The sequence below is a fragment of the Barbus barbus genome (assembly GCF_936440315.1).
Source record: "Barbus barbus genome assembly, chromosome: 43".
NCBI classification, from domain to species: domain Eukaryota; kingdom Metazoa; phylum Chordata; class Actinopteri; order Cypriniformes; family Cyprinidae; genus Barbus; species Barbus barbus.
In genome coordinates, this window is record NC_136721.1 from 15,839,352 (window position 1) to 15,859,585 (window position 20,234).

The following is a 20,234-nucleotide window of genomic DNA, read 5'->3' on the forward strand; positions in this document are numbered from 1 at the left end:
ATTGTTATATTTTTATCTTTTTTTAAAATGTTCATATTATTACACATTATAAATTATTTTTATTGTTATTCTTCATTATATTCATATTACTGTCTTATGTTACTTATACATTACCAGTCAAAGTTTTTGAACAGTAAGATTTTTTTTTTTTTTTTATAATTAGTATTTTATTGTTTTTTTTTTTTGAACATCACTGATACATTATAGTCAACATTAAAGTCAACTTTACAATTTGAATCTTAACATGTATCCCATAGTAATGTTTAATAAAAAAAAAAAAAAAAAAAAATACTAATAATAATAAAAAATAAATAAATAATAATAAAATATGCATTTTTCCAACAACAAGCACCATGCTGTCATCTAATAGCAATATATTGCACATATTTTCCCCATTTAGCCACATATTTTTCCACCTTATCATTAATGTTGAAAGAGATTTTTTCATAAGATGCCACTTTTGCCAATTCCATACTCCACTCTTGAAAAGAGGGTTCACCTGGGTTCTTCCAATTTCTCATTATTATTTGTTTTCCAACCATTATACTGGTCTGGATAAAGTCAGCTGCTCCACAGTTCGATGTAATTTGTGGATCATTTAAAACATACAGCCTCGGACAGAACTCCAAACTAGACCGGGTAATATTTTCAATACAATCATGAATCTTTAACCAATAGTTCTGAATCATGGAACAGTAAGATTTTTAATGTTTTTAAAGAATTCTCTTCTGCACACCAAGCCTGCATTTATTTAATCCAAAATACAGCAAAATCAGTAATATTGTAAAGTATTTTTACTATTTAAAATAACTGCTTTCTATTTGAATAGATTTTAAAATGTAATTTATTACTGTGATCAAAGCTAAATGTTCAGCATCATTACTCTAGTCTTCAGCATCACATGACCCTTCAGAAATCATTCCTAATATGCTGATTTGAAAGAAACATTTTATTATTATCAATATTTAAAACGGTTGAGTACAGTTTTTTTTCAGTATTCTTTGATGAACAGAAAGATCAGCATTTATCTGAAATAAAAAGCTTTTGTATGCATGTATATGTCACGTTAAAAGACCAGGGCTAGACATCACACTTTTTACTTTGTTGAATATTTTTCAGAATGTTTTTTATTTTTGGGGGGAAATCATTAGCTTCATATCTTGAAGCACTGACAACCAGAAACCTAATGAACTATTTCCACTTATGCACACAATTCTGTGCCACAATGTGCCTCATTATATGGGATAAGTTGTTACAATGGGAATACGTTTAAGGATGCTGATTTATGTTTTAAAATGACATTTTCAAAAGCATATCATTACATAAAATATGGTATATTTAATGGCTTTTCAGGAAAATATGAACAGTGATTATATAAAAATGAAAATCCAAAACTGTTATTCTCGTGTATTTCTTTCACGTTGTTGTAAGCAACATACCTTTACATTTGATCAAACAAATCTCCTTTTGACAGTCAGAAACAAAACACCAAAACGTTTGTCCGAGTAAACTGATACTTTGCCACACACAGGGGTTACAAACGCCATTCTTTCATTTCCTTCATTCAGCAACTCGCCGTCTCCAGGCAACCTTGTACTAGACGAGAGAGTATCAGCTCTGATACACACCATCCTCATTAAACCTCAAAACACACATTCTGTCATCATTTACTCACTCGTATTGATCCAAACCTGCAAGTCTTTCTTTCACTGAAAAAAAGACGATTACACCACGAGTCTCCATTCACTTTCATTGCAACTTTACCTACAACGAAAGTGAATAGAGACTGACCCTGTCATTCCGCCTAACATTTAATTTGTATTGCAAAAGAAAGAAATACAAGTTAACAACACGAGTATGAGTAAATGTCAGAATTGAGCGATGCTTTTAACTGATAAATTTAGGCAAGTAGAGAGATTATAACAGCAAAACAGGCAACAATATTAATTAGTCTAGCCACATTCTCAACTATAATAAGAACGGTAAAGTTTGTTGAAAGTACACGGACAAATACTATGTATGAAGCAACAGAATATATATAATGGTTGCACACTTGTTAACATATAATAGAAGCACGCTTAGTTGTCTCATGAATGTATCGTGCATTAAAAGTCCCAAACATTATTTCTGTAACATGTAAGTGAATGCAACATAAATTTACCTTTATTTTCCCGTTTTAAAATATCTATTTCACCGTGTAATTTCTCCAGAGTTTCTCTGTGCTGCTTTTGTAAGAAGTCAATATTCCTCTGCAGGGAAGCTGCGCGTGAATCCATTTCTATTGATCACGTCACATGCGTCTACTCACGAGGATGGCGTATCCCTACCACGTTGCGTCATAACTCGTGTTTTACCCTAAACGTGCCTTTACACGCTGTCATAGAAAGAGCTGATTTGTTTTCAAAGACTGTACACTCCTGCTCTCCAACTGGAACTTTTAATATTGTAGTGGCTGCTATAGTAACAGAACTACTTCCTCTAATACTGCTGGGATATAACAGATTTAACAGTCAATTCAATACAAAATTCCCTGGAGATGTACTACATATCCACGTTTCTATAGCAATGGAAATCTAGTGCACAAATTAGACATTCATTATGTCCTTTTAATGAAATGCAGTCAGTTAAGTGCAAACTTTGGATTGTTCCGACAGTCACATTGGCAAAAAACACAAAAATAACTGAAAAGCTGGATTAACCACATCTCCTTGATTAAAAAACACACTGTGCATTAGATATGACATTCCCCATTCAATTTTTGCCATTAAATGTACCAATACACTTGCAGTGCAAATACTGTATCTAAAAACCTTCATGAGGACAGGTTGCTAGAAGTTTAGTATTGACATTAAAAAAATAAAATATAAAAAAAAGGCCTCATGAATCTTCCTTTACTGAGTCTTTAGTTTTTCATAAACGAAATTCAACAGGAGCTCATATAGAAAGCAGACGATGAGAATGAGTCCAGTGCTGGAGAGAACCCCGAATGATAGTAGTACAAACAGCATGTAGAGCAGGAGGAGGATGAGGAGGGTGCGATAGCTGGCCAACACCCGCAGGCTGAGACGGGCTCGCTGAGGACCTTCCCTCATCTGCCGCATCACCGGACTCTTCCGCCGTTGCTCCACCAGTTTTGAGGAACTACAAAGGTAGTGTTGTCCTATACTGCCCAGGAGGTCCTGTCGAGAACACAGCACCTCCATGTGGTCTCCAAACTATAGGACACAACCAATACGGACACATTTGACTGAAGTGAAATGCATGAAAAAAAAAAAAAATACATTAATGACCATAATGAAGTTCGGATGAAACGGTAGGCTAAGCAATATTCTTACTCTTGCATTAATGAGGGATGAGATCTGGAACATCAGTCGAACCAAAAAAGCATTTTCATAGCTCCTGATAGGCTGAAGCTCTGGATCTCCTTGATATTCAATTTCAAATCTGCGAAGACCATTGATAATCTGGAAAATATGAAATTGAATTTGTCGAATACTACTGTTATAGCTGTGAAAATGAATTAGTTGAAGATCAGCACCATAAAACTCACCTGCAACCTGCCCAGGTCTGTTAACACAAGCCCATTTTCACTCGGGATGCAGTCTGGCAGTTGTTTAGACGCCCCTTCGTCGTCTACAGATCCCACATTGACCATCATCTGAGACAGCTGCCCTGCATTCAACTGTACAACAGTTGAATGAAAGAAAGATTTATTTAACTAAAATAAAAAAATTTTTTGGAAAGAAATTAATACTTAAAGTGATCGTTTCCACAAAAATGAAAATTCTTTAATTACTCTTTGTCATGTCATTTCAATCCTGCAAGACCTCCATTAATCTTTGGAACACAAATTAAGATATGTCTGCTGAAATCCGAGAGCTTTCTGACCCTGCAAAGACAGCAACACAACTGACATGTTCAAGGCCCAGAAAGGTAGTAAACACTTCCTTAAAATAGTCCATGTGACATCAGTCGTGGTACTGTTGTGAACGCGCAGCGAAGACTGACACAGAAGGGAAGAAATTATTGAAAAAGTTATTTTTGCTTTCTTTGCGCACAAAAGATATTCTTGTTGCTTCATAAAATTAGGGTTGAACCACTGATGTCACATGGACTATTTTAATGATGTCCTAAATACGTGTGCCGTGAACATGGTAGTTGCGTTGCGGTCTATGCAGGGTCAGAAAGCTCTCAGATTTCATCAAAAATATTTGTACCAATGTGTGTACCAATGAAAGAAAGTATTATGGGTTTGGAACAACTTGAGGGAGAGTAATTAATGACAATTACATTTTTTTTGTGTGAACTAACCCTTAAAATAAGCAAAGACATTAAACTGATCAAAAATGACGGTAAAGACTGCTGTTCATTCGTTTCATGAAAAAAAATAAAAATAATAATAAAATTTTTTTTTTCTACTACAACAATGAGCATCAGAACAATTCTGAAGGATCATGTGACACTAAAGACTGGAGTAATGGCTGCTGAAAATTGAGCTTTGCCTATACAGGAATAAATTATTACTGTTTTTATTGTATTTTTGATCAAATAATTGAAGCTCTGGTAAACTTAAAACATTTTAAAAATGTTAACCGATCCCAAACTTTTGAACGGTAACTTATGACATAAATCCTAAATAAAAAGCAGTTATAGACTAACCCGGAATATCTGACAGAGGTAGTCCATGGCTTTGTCCAGGAACTCATGAGTTTTCTTCACACCCTCTCCCAAATCGTCTATCTCTCCTCCAGTAAAGGTGTTGTTATGATCTGAAGAGCCAACGCCAAACCATGAGAGAAAAGAGTTGTTTGCAGCCATTTCAGTGGAATGATCTGATATCCGTTTAGCTGTCTGTCGGGCTTGGGCGATAATCTGGATGAGCTTTAGCACCTCGAATAGACAGAAAAGGATATTATAGACCATGATTACTTCTGTTTTAACACCTTTCATGATAACATGACTGCTCAACACCGATTTTAGCACTAATTAGGTCTAGCATTAATTGTCAGCTTACATTCTTCCGTAGATCAGGACCAAACATCAGGTTGTACTGGCAGTCCTGCCCTTCCAGGCTGTATACATGACTTTTGACTTTGAAGACGCTGTCTGTCCCCACTGGCTGACGGGAAGAGAGGAAGCTGCCACCATGTGAAGGTGTCAGGAAGACACGGTTCTGTCGTTGCAGGATGGCATGCTCTGGCTCCAAGAACAACTGCTCAGCTGGAGATTCAAATTCTCAATGATTTGCTCATAATAAAGCAATACATCATATCATATAATAAAATCTCTCGCACATACCCTTCTGGATCATCTCTGACAGGTTTGGTTGAACAAAGACTTTGGCAACCCTAAAGACCATCAGGGCATTTTTGGCATTGACCAAGTCTGTGCGCATGGCTCGATTCAAGAAGCCTTGGAAAAGTTTAGTGTACATAAGCAGATTCTCCTGCACAAATGAGGCCCTGTGAATGACAAAGACCCTGTTTGTAAACACTGATCTGAACATCACAAATGGTCAAATCATGTTGAATGCTCTCTGTGACAACATTTGATGTACACTGCCATTTAAAAAGTTTGGGATTTTTTTTAAAACCAAGGTTGCATTTTAATCAATACAGGCACATAAAAACTAATAATGTATTTAAATTTTAACAGCAATTATTTGAAATAAAACCTTTTGTAAAATTATAAATGCTTTGTCACCTTTGATCAATTTAATGCTTCCTTGATGAATATAGAAATTAATTTTTATATAGATCTCACCATTTCCAAACTTTTAAACAGTAGTATATGTAATCTTTTAACAAGCAACTAATATATAAAATACCATTTATCGGGAACAGTTCTGTTCTGGCCGTCTGCTTGCATGTTGCCTTTTTCTCCGGTGTATCTCCAGGGTTGAATGTAACTGAGCCACGTCTCTAGTACCTAAACATAAACCAATCGCATTAAGCCCTCACTATGCTTTGAACAGAGCATAATGTTTATTGGCAATGTATAAAAGGAGGCTCCAAACATCAGGGTGCACTCAAAGACATTTACCGCTCTGAATGAGGCGTCCAAAGGCCAGTGACCAAAACAGTGTTGTAGGAAGACATACAGCTTTTGCTGGACAAACCTCTGTACCACCACACTAAGGGAGACAGAGAGTGGAGGCTTATTCACATAGCAGTAAAACAGAAGACAGCTCAATCAAGTCCCCGGCGCCTGATTGTGTGAATAGCTCCACTTTACGACATGCCAGTTTAGATTTACAGATGTTTTAGCTCTATAGCCTGATTCTTTGGGTGAGGTGACAGAGGCTTGCAGGCTATAAAAACCCACCGCTTGAGCTCTTCCAGAGGACTGCTGTGGGAGTGGGCAGAGGGTGAAGTGGAGATTGACTCCTGCTTCAGGCTGCTGGAGAAGGCGTGCAGATGCTTGACCAGGAGACGCACAACAAGGACGTGCTCCTCCGAAGGCGTAAAGGGCTCCTAAGACATCGTTCAAACACAAGTCAGATTTTTAAGAATATTAATACTATCTGAGGCCCCATTTATGCCTGGTATTATCCGGTTTCTCTGACATTTACATGCAGTGATATTGAAGTTCATTTAAGGAACTTGATTAAATCCATTGATTTCAATAAAGTAGTACTGGTATTTCTCAATGTTCTTATAAATTTCAAACAATATCGTCTTCAAATAAAACTCAAAAATAAAAATTTTTTCAATTATAACATGAGAAACTTAAATGTTTTCATGTGCAGTCATTAATGAAAGACTAATATACATATATGGTTTGTAAAAAAAAATTGTTTTATAAGCTTACTTTCAACAAAACAATTATTTATTTAAAAAATAAATTAAAAATACAAATAACATTTTAAATAGAATTTAAATCCTCTTTAAAAAAGTAAAAAAAAAAATAATAATTTTATGTTAATTTAGAGGCTAAAACTGGTAACAAAACTGCAAAAACGAGACCATGCCCCCAATGACATTTGTTATTACCAGGTGTAAATGTCATGTCTTGTCTATCCACTTTTGATCAGATCATCTAAAATGGATGTCAATACCAGGTCATATAATGGGACCGACAAGAACACCTTACATGACATCCACAGTGTAATATTTTATCGAAACCATCATACTTGATGCTTCGGGGTATTTTCAAAAACAATAAAACATGTCTGGGCAATTTGGTCTGCATATTTTGTGTAGTGCAGTAGTGTTTGCATAGTTGAAGGAACAAGAACAAACACCCCAAAAAGATAAAGATAAATAAAAAGAGTAAATCACATAAAATGGGTTAAAATCGTCATTAAAAAAAATAGATGTTAAAAAAAAAAAAAAAAAAAAAAAACGAATGACATTTGCAAGCTCTCAACATCACAATATCCTAATAATTTAGTAAATCACAAGACTAATTATTAGTCACATTAATTCAATCACACATTATAATCAGACCAAATCTCCCAACTTAAGACTGGCCTAAATCTTTAGTGTTAAAACCAACCCCTATTCTAACTCCTATCTAATCTTAGGTTACCTCCAGGAAGCCCGTGGAACTGAATGAAAAGGTAAAAGTACTTGGTATGTGTGGAGGGTCCCAGAGCCTGGTGGGGCGGGGGGTTGGCACAGCATGCTGGACATACTGAGGCGGTACTGCAACAACGCCAGCTGAAGGACCCATCACAAACGGGTGGAGGGGAGGGGAGGGGAGAGGAGAGAGAAGAGAGGAACACAGTGGGGGGAGGAAAGGAAGAAAAAGGGGAGAGGAGCAGGGCAGTGAACATGAGAATAGAAAAGGAAAAAAAGGACAGAGTGCAATCCAAGAAAAATAGTTGGACATAGTCAGGACCGAAATGGGGGTGTACAAAAGGAAAGAAAGAGACAAATCGATATTGACCACAAAAGAGAAATGCAATGAACATGAAGATGAAGTTGTCCTTTTCGCTTGAACCTCAAGTGTAATGTTAAGTGACATGCTTTGATTTTCTAACTATGAATGATGAAATATCGCCAAAGGATAGATTCTTAAAGATAAAATGGTGTCTAACTGCTTTTCTGGTACTGATATTTTCTAAAGCAAAACAAATTTGGGAATGACGCTAACTAGAGAATAAACTACAGAGAAAACTGTCAAATTGTTTGCCTCAGGAAGCCTGAAAAATGTAGTCAAGGCAACCAAGGAACATTATTTGTAATCTGTGCCTTGATTCTCAATTGAAGTGTCTGTTTTATGAAGTATGTTATATTACCTTCGGCTCTGTAGTTTTGTCTAATCTCTATAATTTCAAACAAAACCAAATGGAGCTCATGAAAGCAGAAAAGGAGACACTGCATCTTTAAAGTTTTCACCATGAAACACTGATAGGAGTCACCGATTTACTCTTTTTCAGAGAAAATATAGATTTTTGCTAATTAAATTCAGTCCATGCAAACAGAATTACGTATTTATAATGTGAATGTTCATCCTTAGAGTTTAACAGTTCAACCCCCAACAATGATGTTATTTACTCATCCTCATTTCATTCCAAATCATTAAAGTATTATACATAGTGTTCATAGTATGGAAATTTTACACACATATATAGTTCATATAAAATATAAATTCACGGTAATTTCACAATATTACTGTATTTTTTTTTTTAAGTCAAATAAATACAGCCATAGTGAGAATAAGATCTAACCAACCCTGCACTTTTGAACAGTGGTATATAAAATTATATTAAATAAAAAATAAAATATATTTTTTGTTTTGCTTAAGAAAAATAACAGCATAAAAGTTTGGAACAACATGAAGCTGATTAAATAACTTCATTTTATGGGTGAACCATTTCTCTAATTCTCAGTAAACTGGTGACTTCTAGTTCATAATCTCAACCATAAAGATGTTAAATAAACAATGCCAGACTTAATATGCTCTGGGCTGACTGGAGGGAGACTTGCACTGATATACTGACTGTAAATAACATACGAACAGGGAAGCCAGAGACACCAAAAGCTTACATACACCCCACAGTCAAAGAACAAAGACAGAGGACATATCAAGGAGCCAGCGGGCTGCATCATGCAGACTCAAACATGAAACAATAACTTGACCACTTCAATCACATGCCCAGTGTGCACTATGCTTATTCTGCCCAAATCATCAAACAACAGAGAACAAAGTAAACATGAATTAAAAAGCTGTATTTCTCTTTTATCCCATTCTATGTTTAGCAGTCATATGATCTTGGGTTGATTTTATCTGTAAGTCCTTGAGCACAGAGGAAATATAATTTAATGAGAAATTCATGTTCTACACAAATAGTTCTCAACTGAAAGGTCAGAAACCGCTAGGGGGCCTCAGCAAACATCAAGATGACCAAAAGCACATGAAATACATAATCAATGTGGTTAAAATGTGCTAGCACTGGATTGAGAGAATGATGGAGTACCCACAACCAGCTACAAAATACATTAATGTTCAGTTAACATTTAAAATCAAGAGCTTGCGCAATCTGAAATGAAGCTGATAACTGGATTAGTTAGAAAACGCCCAAAAATATAAGGAAATATAAAGAAATAAAGAAAACTAGATTTTTTTTTTCAGGAATTTCTTTTAGAAAGAAAACAGAAGTGTATATTACATAATATACTTCAACCAATCTGTTTGTAGTACATGATGTAGTATATACATTTGAAATTTTGCAAAAAGTGAAAAGAAAAAAGCTGGGTCAACTGCAATAACTAACTAGATTAAATAAAAAGTTAAATATTTTATATAAACAATTTTAAAATCATTATCTCAGAAATAGTTATTTCACTGATTTAAGCAATATTAGCTTAAAATGTGATGATTTAAAAATTCCTATTAATTTTATGTCAAATAAATAACAGCAGTTTAACAGCACTAGCAATAACACATTTGTGGAAATGTGAAGGACTAGGTCCGAATCAGTCCCAGCTTTAAAGGGCAAAACTTTGGGGGTTTTAGAATATATCTGTTAGCCATTCATTGAGGTAGTGCTGGGTAGTACCAGAACTAATTTTTAGTAGTACCAAAAATGTATATCTGGATATTTTTCAAAATTATATCGGTTTCACAATATGGTGATATTAATTTTTTTGACCATATTTTCTACTGATTGAGAGAGGAAGTACTGCAGTAGATTGACTTAGAATTGCCTATTTTACTGTCAAGATGAGTGAATATTGTAGAAAAATTCCACACTAAATAGTGACTAAACACAACCCATTAATACATGTTAACCAGGAGTCACTCACATTTATAATCGCAACATCGTCTGATAAAATCAACATTCATCTACACTAAAGAGCGGCTATGTGGTGGTTTTGGCTATATTACTTTTTTGTCGTCTGAGTAACAAACTAAAACAACAACAAACAGAAAGTGCAGAATATTAACAGAAGAACTTTGCTGATATTTATAATTCCAAACAGTCAGTAAGCATCTGGCTCTCGGAAACGCTGTTTTATTTACTGACGAGTCTGCTGCTGTAAGGCCAGCTGAATGCGCTGCTTCTCTGCCGCTCACTGCACAGAAGAGACGCCAAGAGAGGTGATACTGCGCCAAAAAAAGTCCCAAAAAAAAGTTGCTAGGTTTGTCAGTATGAATATTCTATGGAAAAAAAACAGCTACGAGGATCTGAATTAAGTTGCTAAATATAGCGCTAAAGTTGCACTCGTGTGTGTGAGAAACGCGGGAGCTGATGGCAGCAGGCGGTGGATATTTGTGATTGAGTTCACGTTCTACTAGTTCTACAGCTTCAGTTTCAGAACTTTCAGGCTTAGTAGCACATACAGCTGTTCTCTCAACACAGTGCAACAGTGAAAACAGACCCCTCTCAAACAGTGTTGCGTTCCGAACATTGTTTAAACGACACCAGTATTGCAGTATTTTCAAAATTCATATCATAAGAAAAATAAACACTGGTATTCGGTATGAACAGGTATACAGCCCAGCACTACATTGAGGCCATCTATAACAGAATAGACCTAAAACAAAATTCCTTTATTTTCAATACCCCATAGCTTACAGAAATGCAAATATAGACACTCTAGCTATGAATGACAAAGGGTATATCTGTAAACAGAGCACAGGTGTCATTCACAGAGGGAGAGGAAGTGCATGAGTCAGGATGGGTGTCGTGCAGAAGTCCCTATGCAGTGCAGGGTGAAGGTTTGGAGCCAGCCAGCCATGCGCAGAGGAGGAAGGGAGTGTGTAAGTCTGAGGGCCTGTAACACATTCTTACCTTCACCTGAGGAGACTGCAGCTTCTGATACATCTCCAGAGAATAGTGATGGAGCCACATTTCCACAAACACCTTTAGATACATACACAACAAAGAAGCTCATGGCAAAACATGAAGTAAACTCATCAGCTAATGACAATTAGGAACAGTTAACATGTGTTCCTACCTGCAGTAGTGTCTCTGACCTCCAGATCTCTTGAGCAGCAGGGTCAGCGTTGACTGAGGGCTGATGGGTAATATGACGCTTCAACAAACTGGTGCTGTGACCACCATATCCAACATAAGGCACATTGGGAGACCTGGGATAGGAAGAATATAAAACCATTTAAAACTGGAGCTTATTTGCTGAGAAACAGGATCTTTTAAATGACACCATGATACCTTGGAGCAGGAGAGGCCACAGCTCCTCTGGTGTCCGAGAAAGGTGATGGAGGCACATTGCCCTCAGTAGGGAGAAAGTACTTGAGGTAGGTGTCAACAAGCACAAAGTATGCGCTATCTGAGCAGCTCCCATGCAGCCCTGGAGGGTAGTTCTGAAAAGGTTATTAAACAACATTTAAATGAACTTATAATGAGCCAATAAAATCCTGTAATCCTGTTAAATAACCATCAGGGTGTGAAAATCAAGTAAACCGTACATTTGTTCTTGCAAAATGATAGCAGAAGAGCTTTTACCTTTGGTGCAATGAGACTGGAGGCAAAGCTGAACATATAATATTCAAAAGGATCTGTGAAAGATTAAAAACGGATATGTATGTGAGAGAGAGACAGAGTGATGAAACAGCTTTGTAACAGTTATAAGTTATATAATAAAATTTATAGCATAATACAAAAGTTAGGTTGTAAAAAGCCAAGACGTACTGAGCAATAGAAGGCCTGACATGGGGAACTGGATTTTATTGTGAAACAGAGGGCAGTCTGGCAGAACCCCAGCGTGAATGGACAACTTAATAGGACCCTGTGCAAGCAAAATACAAGTTAACGCAGACACGGGTAATAAAGCCATTTCCACAAAATCAATCAGCGATGATGCACGGAAACCTAGATGAATACACTTACTGGCAGATAACTGACTGGAAACTCATACTTGTATTCCTCAGCTTGTAGTTTGTACACCAATTTCATCATAGCACCACTGTTGAATAAACATTTAAAATTTCATTACAACAGAGCAACAATTCAATATCTACACTACCATTCAAAAGTTTAGGTCTGTAAGAGTTTTTAAGATTTCCAAAAAGCACTCGTGCTCTTATGCTCACTAAGGCTGCAACTATTTAAGCAGTAAAAACTGAAATATTGTGAATTATTATTACAAAGGAAATAACTTTTAATGTTTTAAAAATATTTATATTTCAATATGTAATTCATTCCTATGATGGCAAAGCTGCCATTAATACGGTCTTCAGTGTACTTTTTTTTCAGGATTGTTAGATGAACAGAAAGTTGAAAAGAACAGCATTTATTTGAAATAGAAATTTAATAACACTAAAAATGTCTTTAATGTCACTTTGGCCAATTTAATGCATCATCACTTAATAAAAACATTTATTTCTTCACAATAAATAAATAAAATAATTACGAATGGTAGTATGATTTGTACTTTAATATGTGGGAATACTAGTCACAATACTGAATAACAGAAAATAATACAAAGCAAACAAAATAAAAAGAACCTTGGGTCCAGGAAGTCCATGGCGATGTTGTACTCTGCCGAGCGAGCTTGCAGAAGCCGCAGGTTCCAGCCACTAAGGATTCCATCCAGGCTCCCAAACACACTCTCCACCAAATAGGGAAAGATTGCATGCAGCTCCTAATTAAACATATGCCATATAAACACAAATAAGACTTTTCATAACTTACTTCTAAGCCATCCTCTAAGCAATCCAAGGTTTGCACAAACTGTCAAATGAATCTGAGAAAGGTCGTCACAGAGTTCAGCACTAAACAAACATCATTCATTCAGACAGCACTGAGTGGAGTCAGAGTGAGGGGAAACGGCGCCAGCAGGACAGCAGCTGGTCCAGAGACATATGCCAAACAGATGACACTGCGTTTAATCTCTAATACATGGGCAACTGCGCAGCTGCTCTGTGCCTATGCAGATTTCTCTGATGAATCTAACAAAAAGCAGCCTGGGTGCAAAAATAAGGACTTTATATAGTCGCAATGGTTATAAAGTGCATCACAACAGTGTAAATAATAACATTAATCATAATAAAGAAGAAATTTACAATATTCATGCATGTAATAAATCAGAGAACTGTACCTTTGCAGGGTAATCGTCTATAATTTTGCTCAACTCGTGACATCTTTGATGAAGAGGTTTATTGGTCCAGTCTGCCTTTAAATTGGCCTGCAGGCAGCAAGACACAAAGGTCAGACAGAGAAAAATAATACAATATATAAACAGCTGAATCTAGCACTTACCAGAAGATAACTGGGCTGTTGCAGAGCAGGTGCAGCCATGAAAACTCAGACCACGGATCAACACCAAACCTGAAATTAATTGTCTGAAATATAATAATTCAGTCACATTTCAAAACATTCAGCATCACTAGTGAGGTACTTCTCGCACTTCAGTGCCAGTGAACGTTATCAGTGAAAAATCAATGTATTTCATGCTTGCTTAACGAACCACTCTCCGTCTATCCTTAACATAACATTTTAATTTGCCTAAATATATTTTTATGTAGTATTACCGCTTAGAGGATAGCCAGTTAGCTCCACTATCAGCTAACTGTGTAGCCTGGACATTATTGTTTTTCTCTGTAAAAGGACTAAACGCTCATTTGGATTCACGTGCACTTAAAACAGATATTAAACATGCCAACTTCTTTTTTTGAGTACTTTACCTCACAGGCAAGAGAGAGAAAAACTATATTTCTGGTAAATTCCAATAGACCGCGCTCATCTCCACGAAGAGTCAGACGCGCTGGTTATGATGTCATGTCCGCTTAGCACTGTAAACAGCGCCGTCTATTGGCTGAGGGCGGAGAATGACGTCACGAATAGAAATAAAACTCCTAATGTAAATATAAATAGATGTTCTATACTCCAAACAATTTTGATCCAGCATGGGCTCTTTTATATTTGATGCCGCCACTGTTACACACACTTTTAGCTTAAAAAAACATATTTTTTATTATAATGATATTAAAAGGAAACTCCTATTGTCATATTTTATTCTATATGCTAAATATTTCATTGATAAGCAATTCAAATCCCGTCTTCTTTCCTTCTTAAAACTGAATTAGACTCACTTCATAAACCGTTTACTTATTTATAAAGAACAAACCCTGGATATATTATATTATGAAACCCTTACAAACACCATTATAAATATTATCTTAAATATTGTGAAGGAATATTTAGGTGCGTTGTGTTTGGCATTTTAATGTAATGGTTTGTTTAAGGTATTTTTTTTTTATTTATTTTTTTTGTAAACTCTCTGAATATAATAAAACGAGTTGTAAGATATGTTTTTAATATTAATTGAGAAAAAAAACAAATCTCTTGATTTATATAGAATATATCAAATAACATAATATAAACTCTTAGAAATATATCTAAATATAAAAACGTGCTATTCTACAGATATATCACTTCCAATTAAGATTAACTATAGAACAGGGAAACATATAGCACATGCACAAGTTTAAAGTAAAAATATGTTATTTTTGTAAAATGTTATTTGTGTTATTTGATTTGTCCAATTGTATGGAAATTCTAGTTGCATTTGACTGGTAACTAATATAATTTGTTATTAAGATCAAAGGTATGGCAAAATATGCCAAGATGACTGATGAATTACTTCTTATTTACATTAAATTCCTGCTTTCTGTTACACTCACACCTCAGTCTGTAGTTAGTGATGAATATTTAAAATACATAAAAAAATAAATACTTTTCGCTTTTGAACTAAAGCTGGCAGATTGTTCCAGCCCAATTTAAACCCTGGTTATAACACATGTCAGCTTTGACCCTGTGTAAAATCTTAAATCTTTTATTAGGTTTATTTGAGTAAAATGTATTGGATGAACCACAGGCCCAATTGTGGGAGGATTCAGAGGAACATCAGATTATATTAGTCATAAAACCCACAAATTTGGATGCAAATTAATATCTAATCTATGCGATGATATGAAATTCAGAGAGTAATAAAGGCAAGTCTATAGAAAACAGTTGTCAAACTGGATTGACTTAAAAAAGAACCTGAGGCAGAGTAGCACCGATAGCACAATCAAAACAGCAGCCTAATGTAATAAGAGTGTGTCATGTCCAACAGCCTTAAGGCTTGTGTATATTTCTGCACCTCTCACGCTATCATATGCATTTATTCAGTTTGGGTAAGAATTTTGCCACTTACCACTTAGACACTGCATAGTTACAGTCTGGATACTAGGAAAATAATAATCATTGCTTCATATGAGCTCTCAGATTTGCTCAGTTTTTTAAATAAATGTTAATCTTGCACCAGCAAAACTAACAATATATAACAAGCAGAAATAACAAAGAGCCGTGAACTTCTCATCTCTAATTCAGAAATCAGCCATGTGCCAAGTGAATATGGATAGTAATTGCTTTTATATAAGGCTCATCTTGCATTTGAAATACAGCAAAATAATGAGGTCTGTATTGAAACAATGTCACTAATGTGGAGAAAGCGAGTATCTCACTCGAGTCTTGAGATGAATTTGTTAATCATTTCAAGAGAACTTGCATTTCGGGAGAGATTGCTTTTTGAGTTGCGAAAGTATTCGAAATGCGTATTAAAAAAATAAGAGACACATAAGACAGAGACAGTTACTGATTTTTCTTCTCTCTTACACCAAGTCTTATAATTTCTCATCATGCTCAATCATCTAACATTACAGAAGAAAGATCAACTGCAACATGGAAAAGTCTCAGATGTCATTTCCATCTTCATTTGAGAAATTTGACCAAAACTCTGAATGTAATGATGAATCCTTCAGGGTCAATTAGAGAGAAATTTATTTAGTTTTTGTTTCTTGACTCCAAAAATTATACTTTCTGCAGGTATCATTTAGAAACATCACAGTGCGTAAAATAAAATAAAATAAAACATTAAATAAAATAAAAAAATTAAATAAAATATAAACCTACATTAAATTGAATTTTAATAAAAAGCACATTCATTTTTAAAATTTAGCCTGTGGCATTGTTTTACATATGCAAGACGGATATCTTTAGATAAAAAAAGAAATGAATTGAAATAAAATATTAAATTAAATCGTAATAAAAAATATATTGATTTTAAAAATACATATTTTGAGCCTGTGACATTTTTTAAATTGTGAACATAGACAGAAATCTTTGTATAAAATAATAAAATAAAATAAAAAATAAAATACCCCTGTGAAAATGACCCCCTTACACTGTGTTCCTTCCAACCAAGGGCAATGAGACACTTGAAAGCTTTATCAGATACCAGTCAAAACAGTGCAACTTTTCTTTCATTTAGACTATTTTGCATTATTTTTCCTCTCTTTTACCATTTTTTTCTTCACTTTGAATTGTAGTGGAGACAAATAAAGGCAACTGCCGCAGTTTCATCCCCCTTGCCCCTAAGGTAAATTGGCCCTTTATCAAAGGCAGGCCTCATCTATCAGTGCAAAGACGGGTATTGAAATTGCTCTGCTGGCCACAAATCAGGCCAATGGATCAGTCTCTTATCTGGAACAAGGCTGTCATCACTCTCCAGCTGGAAAAAGAGGAAGAACCCTGGCACGAGGACCTTTTTCGTTGCTTTGCTGATGGATATGACCCCCCTTGACCCTTGGATGACCAGTTCACCTGGTGTGGAGTCACATCAGAGGCTGGTAATCAGGGTCATTCTCTATCTCTTTCAACTTCATCTTCTGCAGGTCAATGCAAATAGATAAAGAAAGTCATTCAGGACAGAGAGCAGGAAATAGCCTGTTCAAATCAGGCTGGGAAAATGAAGGCTACTGTTTTAATCAAACTGGTTCTTAGTTTAATTGGTCATTTTATACCCTTGATTTTCTCTTCTGATGGACATTTTACACCATCATATATAAGGTATACGCAACATAAACATAAAAATAGATTTTTGATCAAGATTGATGAAATGCCTTTGATCACATCATGATAAATAACACCCTGAAAACGTGTTGAAAACACATTCATCAAAATGAACCTCCAAGGTCAGTATTTGCATGGGGAGAAAACAACCATTTTCTGTATGCATGAATTCTTTCTCAATAATTTTCCAAGAGCTCAACAAGTACTCAAGAGGTATAATCAGAAAATTCAGTCTGCATAATATAAACAGTTTAGTCAGGCCTCATACTTGAGACCTACTTGATGTAAAAAAAAGAAGCAAAACAAAAATCAAGTGGCTTGCAAAAGCGCTCCACCTCAACTTTTTACTACTCTCAGTAATTCTCTCAGTTTCGTGAAAACAGTATTATAATAAAAAAACTGGATGTCTGTACAGCAACACATATTATTTTTGTAAGTTATTTGCAAATAAAGTGGTGGCCTGTTTATGGCATGGAGGAAGGAAAGCTCCAAAATGACCAAATAAATACGAAAAGGCAATTCTGTGAAGCTGTAGGCATTTCCTCCACTCAGTGTGTGGCGTTATCAGTCCCTCAGGAAAGGAAGAAGACCTTTTCTCTATTCGGTCCAAATGCAGCTGGCAAAAAATGTATGAGCCAGATTTTGACTGGCAGTAAATGCCCGCAGAGAGTTAACAGTGTGACTCAGAAAGAGGGCTCTTAAATGAGAGCGTAGACCGAAATATATCTATTTTTCTCATTCTCTTATCAGAGCTAGTGGGCTGCTGTTAAAATAATCTGGAGAGAGCTTGAAAAATGGGCCTGGGTTGTCCCATTGTATCTGAAAAAATGACAAAAAGGCAAAAAGCGAAGCAATGATTTTGGTTTCCTGTCAACAACTGCAAAAGTTATAATCTAATGCAACTAAATAGGTTTTTTACACTGCTCTTAGAAAAACACATTTCTGATTGGTCAGTTGTGGAATTAACGCTCAGACTGTTGCCCTGAAACCGGCACTAATTTTCACTCTTGTTTTGTACAAATGCAACTCGCTGCATATTGTGTCCTTGATATTGATTGTAGTGAAAATTACAATCAGATTTCTTATTAAAGTTATTGTTCCATAGTTCGTTTTGTTGATTGTTTTGCACAATTCATAGTTTTTTCTTTGCATATAATTTTTAAGATGATATACAGGTAAGATTATAATCATTCAAATCAATATTTAATAAATTTAAAGATATACTGTAGTAAAAAAAGAGCCCAATGCACAGTGTTAATATGAAATTTTCCATACAGATTTTTCACACATTTTCCTGTATTTTAAATTCCTCAATGTGTTGTGTATAAGATTAATGTCAGTAAACTTAATAGAAAATGACCTGGCAGAACATTAGCTACCTTTTCTTTCAGTGTAGTTGTGATTTGTTCTGTGTACTGATACCTTTAAACTTTATTTATCTTGCTTAGTCTCTTGAATTCTCTTGCACATCTCAAAATATAAAAAATGCATGAAATGCTTAATTGATGAAAGAGCAGTCAGCCGTATTTATCTACCCAATCATGGTTCACTGCAATAATCACATCAAAATGTGATGACACAACAATCTATTCTCAACAGCCATGACAGTGAGTCAATGAAATACATGTTTTACAACGTCTAGCTGAGATAACTGTTGGCGTACAATATTCAAATAGTTATTAGAAGGTAGGGAAAGGTTTTTACACCAACAACAAACAAATCAAATCAAGTCAAATTAAATAAAAGCACAGCATATACACTCACCTAAAGGATTATTAGGAACACCATACTAATACTGTGTTTGACCTCCTTTCGCCTTCAGAACTGCCTTAATTCTACGTGGCATTGATTCAACAAGGTGCTGAAAGCATTCTTTAGAAATGTTGGCCCATATTGATAGGATAGCATCTTGCAGTTGATGGAGATTTGTGGGATGCACATGCAGGGCACGAAGCTCCCGTTCCACCACATCCCAAAGATGCTCTATTGGGTTGAGATCTGGTGACTGTGGGGGCCATTTTACTACAGTGAACTCATTTTCATGTTCAAGAAACCAATTTGAAATGATTCGAGCTTTGTGACATGGTGCATTATCCTGCTGGAAGTAGCCATCAGAGGATGGGTACATAGTGGTCATAAAGGGATGGACATGGTCAGAAACAATGCTCAGGTAGGCCGTGGCATTTAAACGATGCCCAATTGGCACTAAGGGGCCTAAAGTGTGCCAAGAAAACATCCCCCACACCATTACACCACCATCACCAGCCTGCACAGTGGTAAAAAGGTATGATGGATCCATGTTCTCATTCTGTTTACGCCAAATTCTGACTCTACCATCTGAATGTCTCAACAGAAATCGAGACTCATCAGACCAGGCAACATTTTTCCAGTCTTCAACCGTCCAATTTTGGTGAGCTCGTGCAAATTGTAGCCTCTTTTTCCTATTTGTAGTGGAGATGAGTGGTACCCGGTGGGGTCTTCTGCTGTTGTGTTGTGGCTTCACAAATGCTTTGCTGCATACCTCGGTTGTAACGAGTGGTTATTTCAGTCAAAGTTGCTCTTCTATCAGTTTGAATCGATCGGCCCATTCTCCTCTGACCTCTAGCATCAACAAGGCATTTTCGCCCACAGGACTGCCGCATACTGGATGTTTTTCCCTTTTCACACCATTCTTTGTAAACCCTAGAAATGGTTGTGCGTGAAAATCCCAGTAACTGAGCAGATTGTGAAATACTCAGACCGGCCCGTCTGGCACCAACAACCATGCCACGCTCAAAATTGCTTAAATCACCTTTCTTTCCCATTCTGACATTCAGTTTGGAGTTCAGGAGATTGTCTTGACCAGGACCACACCCCTAAATGCATTGAAGCAACTGCCATGTGATTGGTTGATTAGATAATTGCATTAATGAGAAATTGAACAGGT

At 35.9% G+C, this 20,234-nt stretch overlaps 2 protein-coding genes across 5 annotated transcripts in view; both read right to left on the reverse strand.

Moving 5' to 3' along the window:
* Positions 1–2,302, reverse strand: part of ccdc74b (coiled-coil domain containing 74B) — a 3,875-nt gene extending 1,573 nt beyond the window's left edge. Inside the window, exon 1 of the mRNA XM_079405976.1 lies at positions 2,162–2,302. Coding sequence (XP_079262102.1) covers positions 2,162–2,276 — 115 coding nt within the window. The 5' untranslated portion in view covers positions 2,277–2,302. The remainder of the gene's footprint in view (positions 1–2,161) is intronic.
* On the reverse strand, positions 683–14,201 carry LOC306862897 (sphingomyelin phosphodiesterase 4-like). Of its 4 annotated transcripts, none has more exons than XM_079405961.1 (20): positions 14,098–14,201; positions 13,673–13,741; positions 13,512–13,598; positions 12,919–13,055; positions 12,302–12,377; positions 12,104–12,200; positions 11,918–11,970; positions 11,624–11,775; positions 11,409–11,541; positions 11,243–11,314; positions 7,572–7,661; positions 6,325–6,473; positions 6,043–6,133; positions 5,828–5,928; positions 5,299–5,462; positions 5,015–5,220; positions 4,660–4,890; positions 3,551–3,682; positions 3,336–3,464; positions 683–3,215 (listed from the first exon to the last, which is right to left on the reverse strand). In XM_079405961.1, exons 2-20 carry the CDS (start codon positions 13,709–13,711, stop codon positions 2,892–2,894), a joined length of 2,463 nt encoding a protein of 820 aa, XP_079262087.1. In that variant the 5' UTR covers positions 13,712–13,741; positions 14,098–14,201; the 3' UTR covers positions 683–2,891. The 4 variants fall into 4 exon arrangements, with proteins under 4 accessions (XP_079262087.1, XP_079262088.1, XP_079262089.1 ...); XM_079405962.1 differs by having other exon boundaries at positions 944–3,215; positions 13,673–13,755; positions 14,098–14,197; XM_079405963.1 differs by lacking the exon at positions 7,572–7,661 and having other exon boundaries at positions 944–3,215.
* Between the last annotated feature and the right edge of the window lie 6,033 nt (positions 14,202–20,234).

What these genes read in the sequence shown, in the direction of transcription:
- LOC306862897 (XM_079405961.1), bottom strand. Translation starts at nt 13,711, where the DNA reads ATGGCTGCACCTGCTCTGCAACAGCCCAGTTATCTTCTG. An exon ending in TAGACGATTACCCTGCAAAG is followed by an intron (nt 13,056 to 13,511) that starts GTACAGTTCTCT and finishes ATGTTTAATTAG; the next exon opens with GAGCTGCATGCAATCTTTCC. An exon ending in CAGACCTGGGCAGGTTGCAG is followed by an intron (nt 3,465 to 3,550) that starts GTGAGTTTTATG and finishes CATATTTTCCAG; the next exon opens with ATTATCAATGGTCTTCGCAG.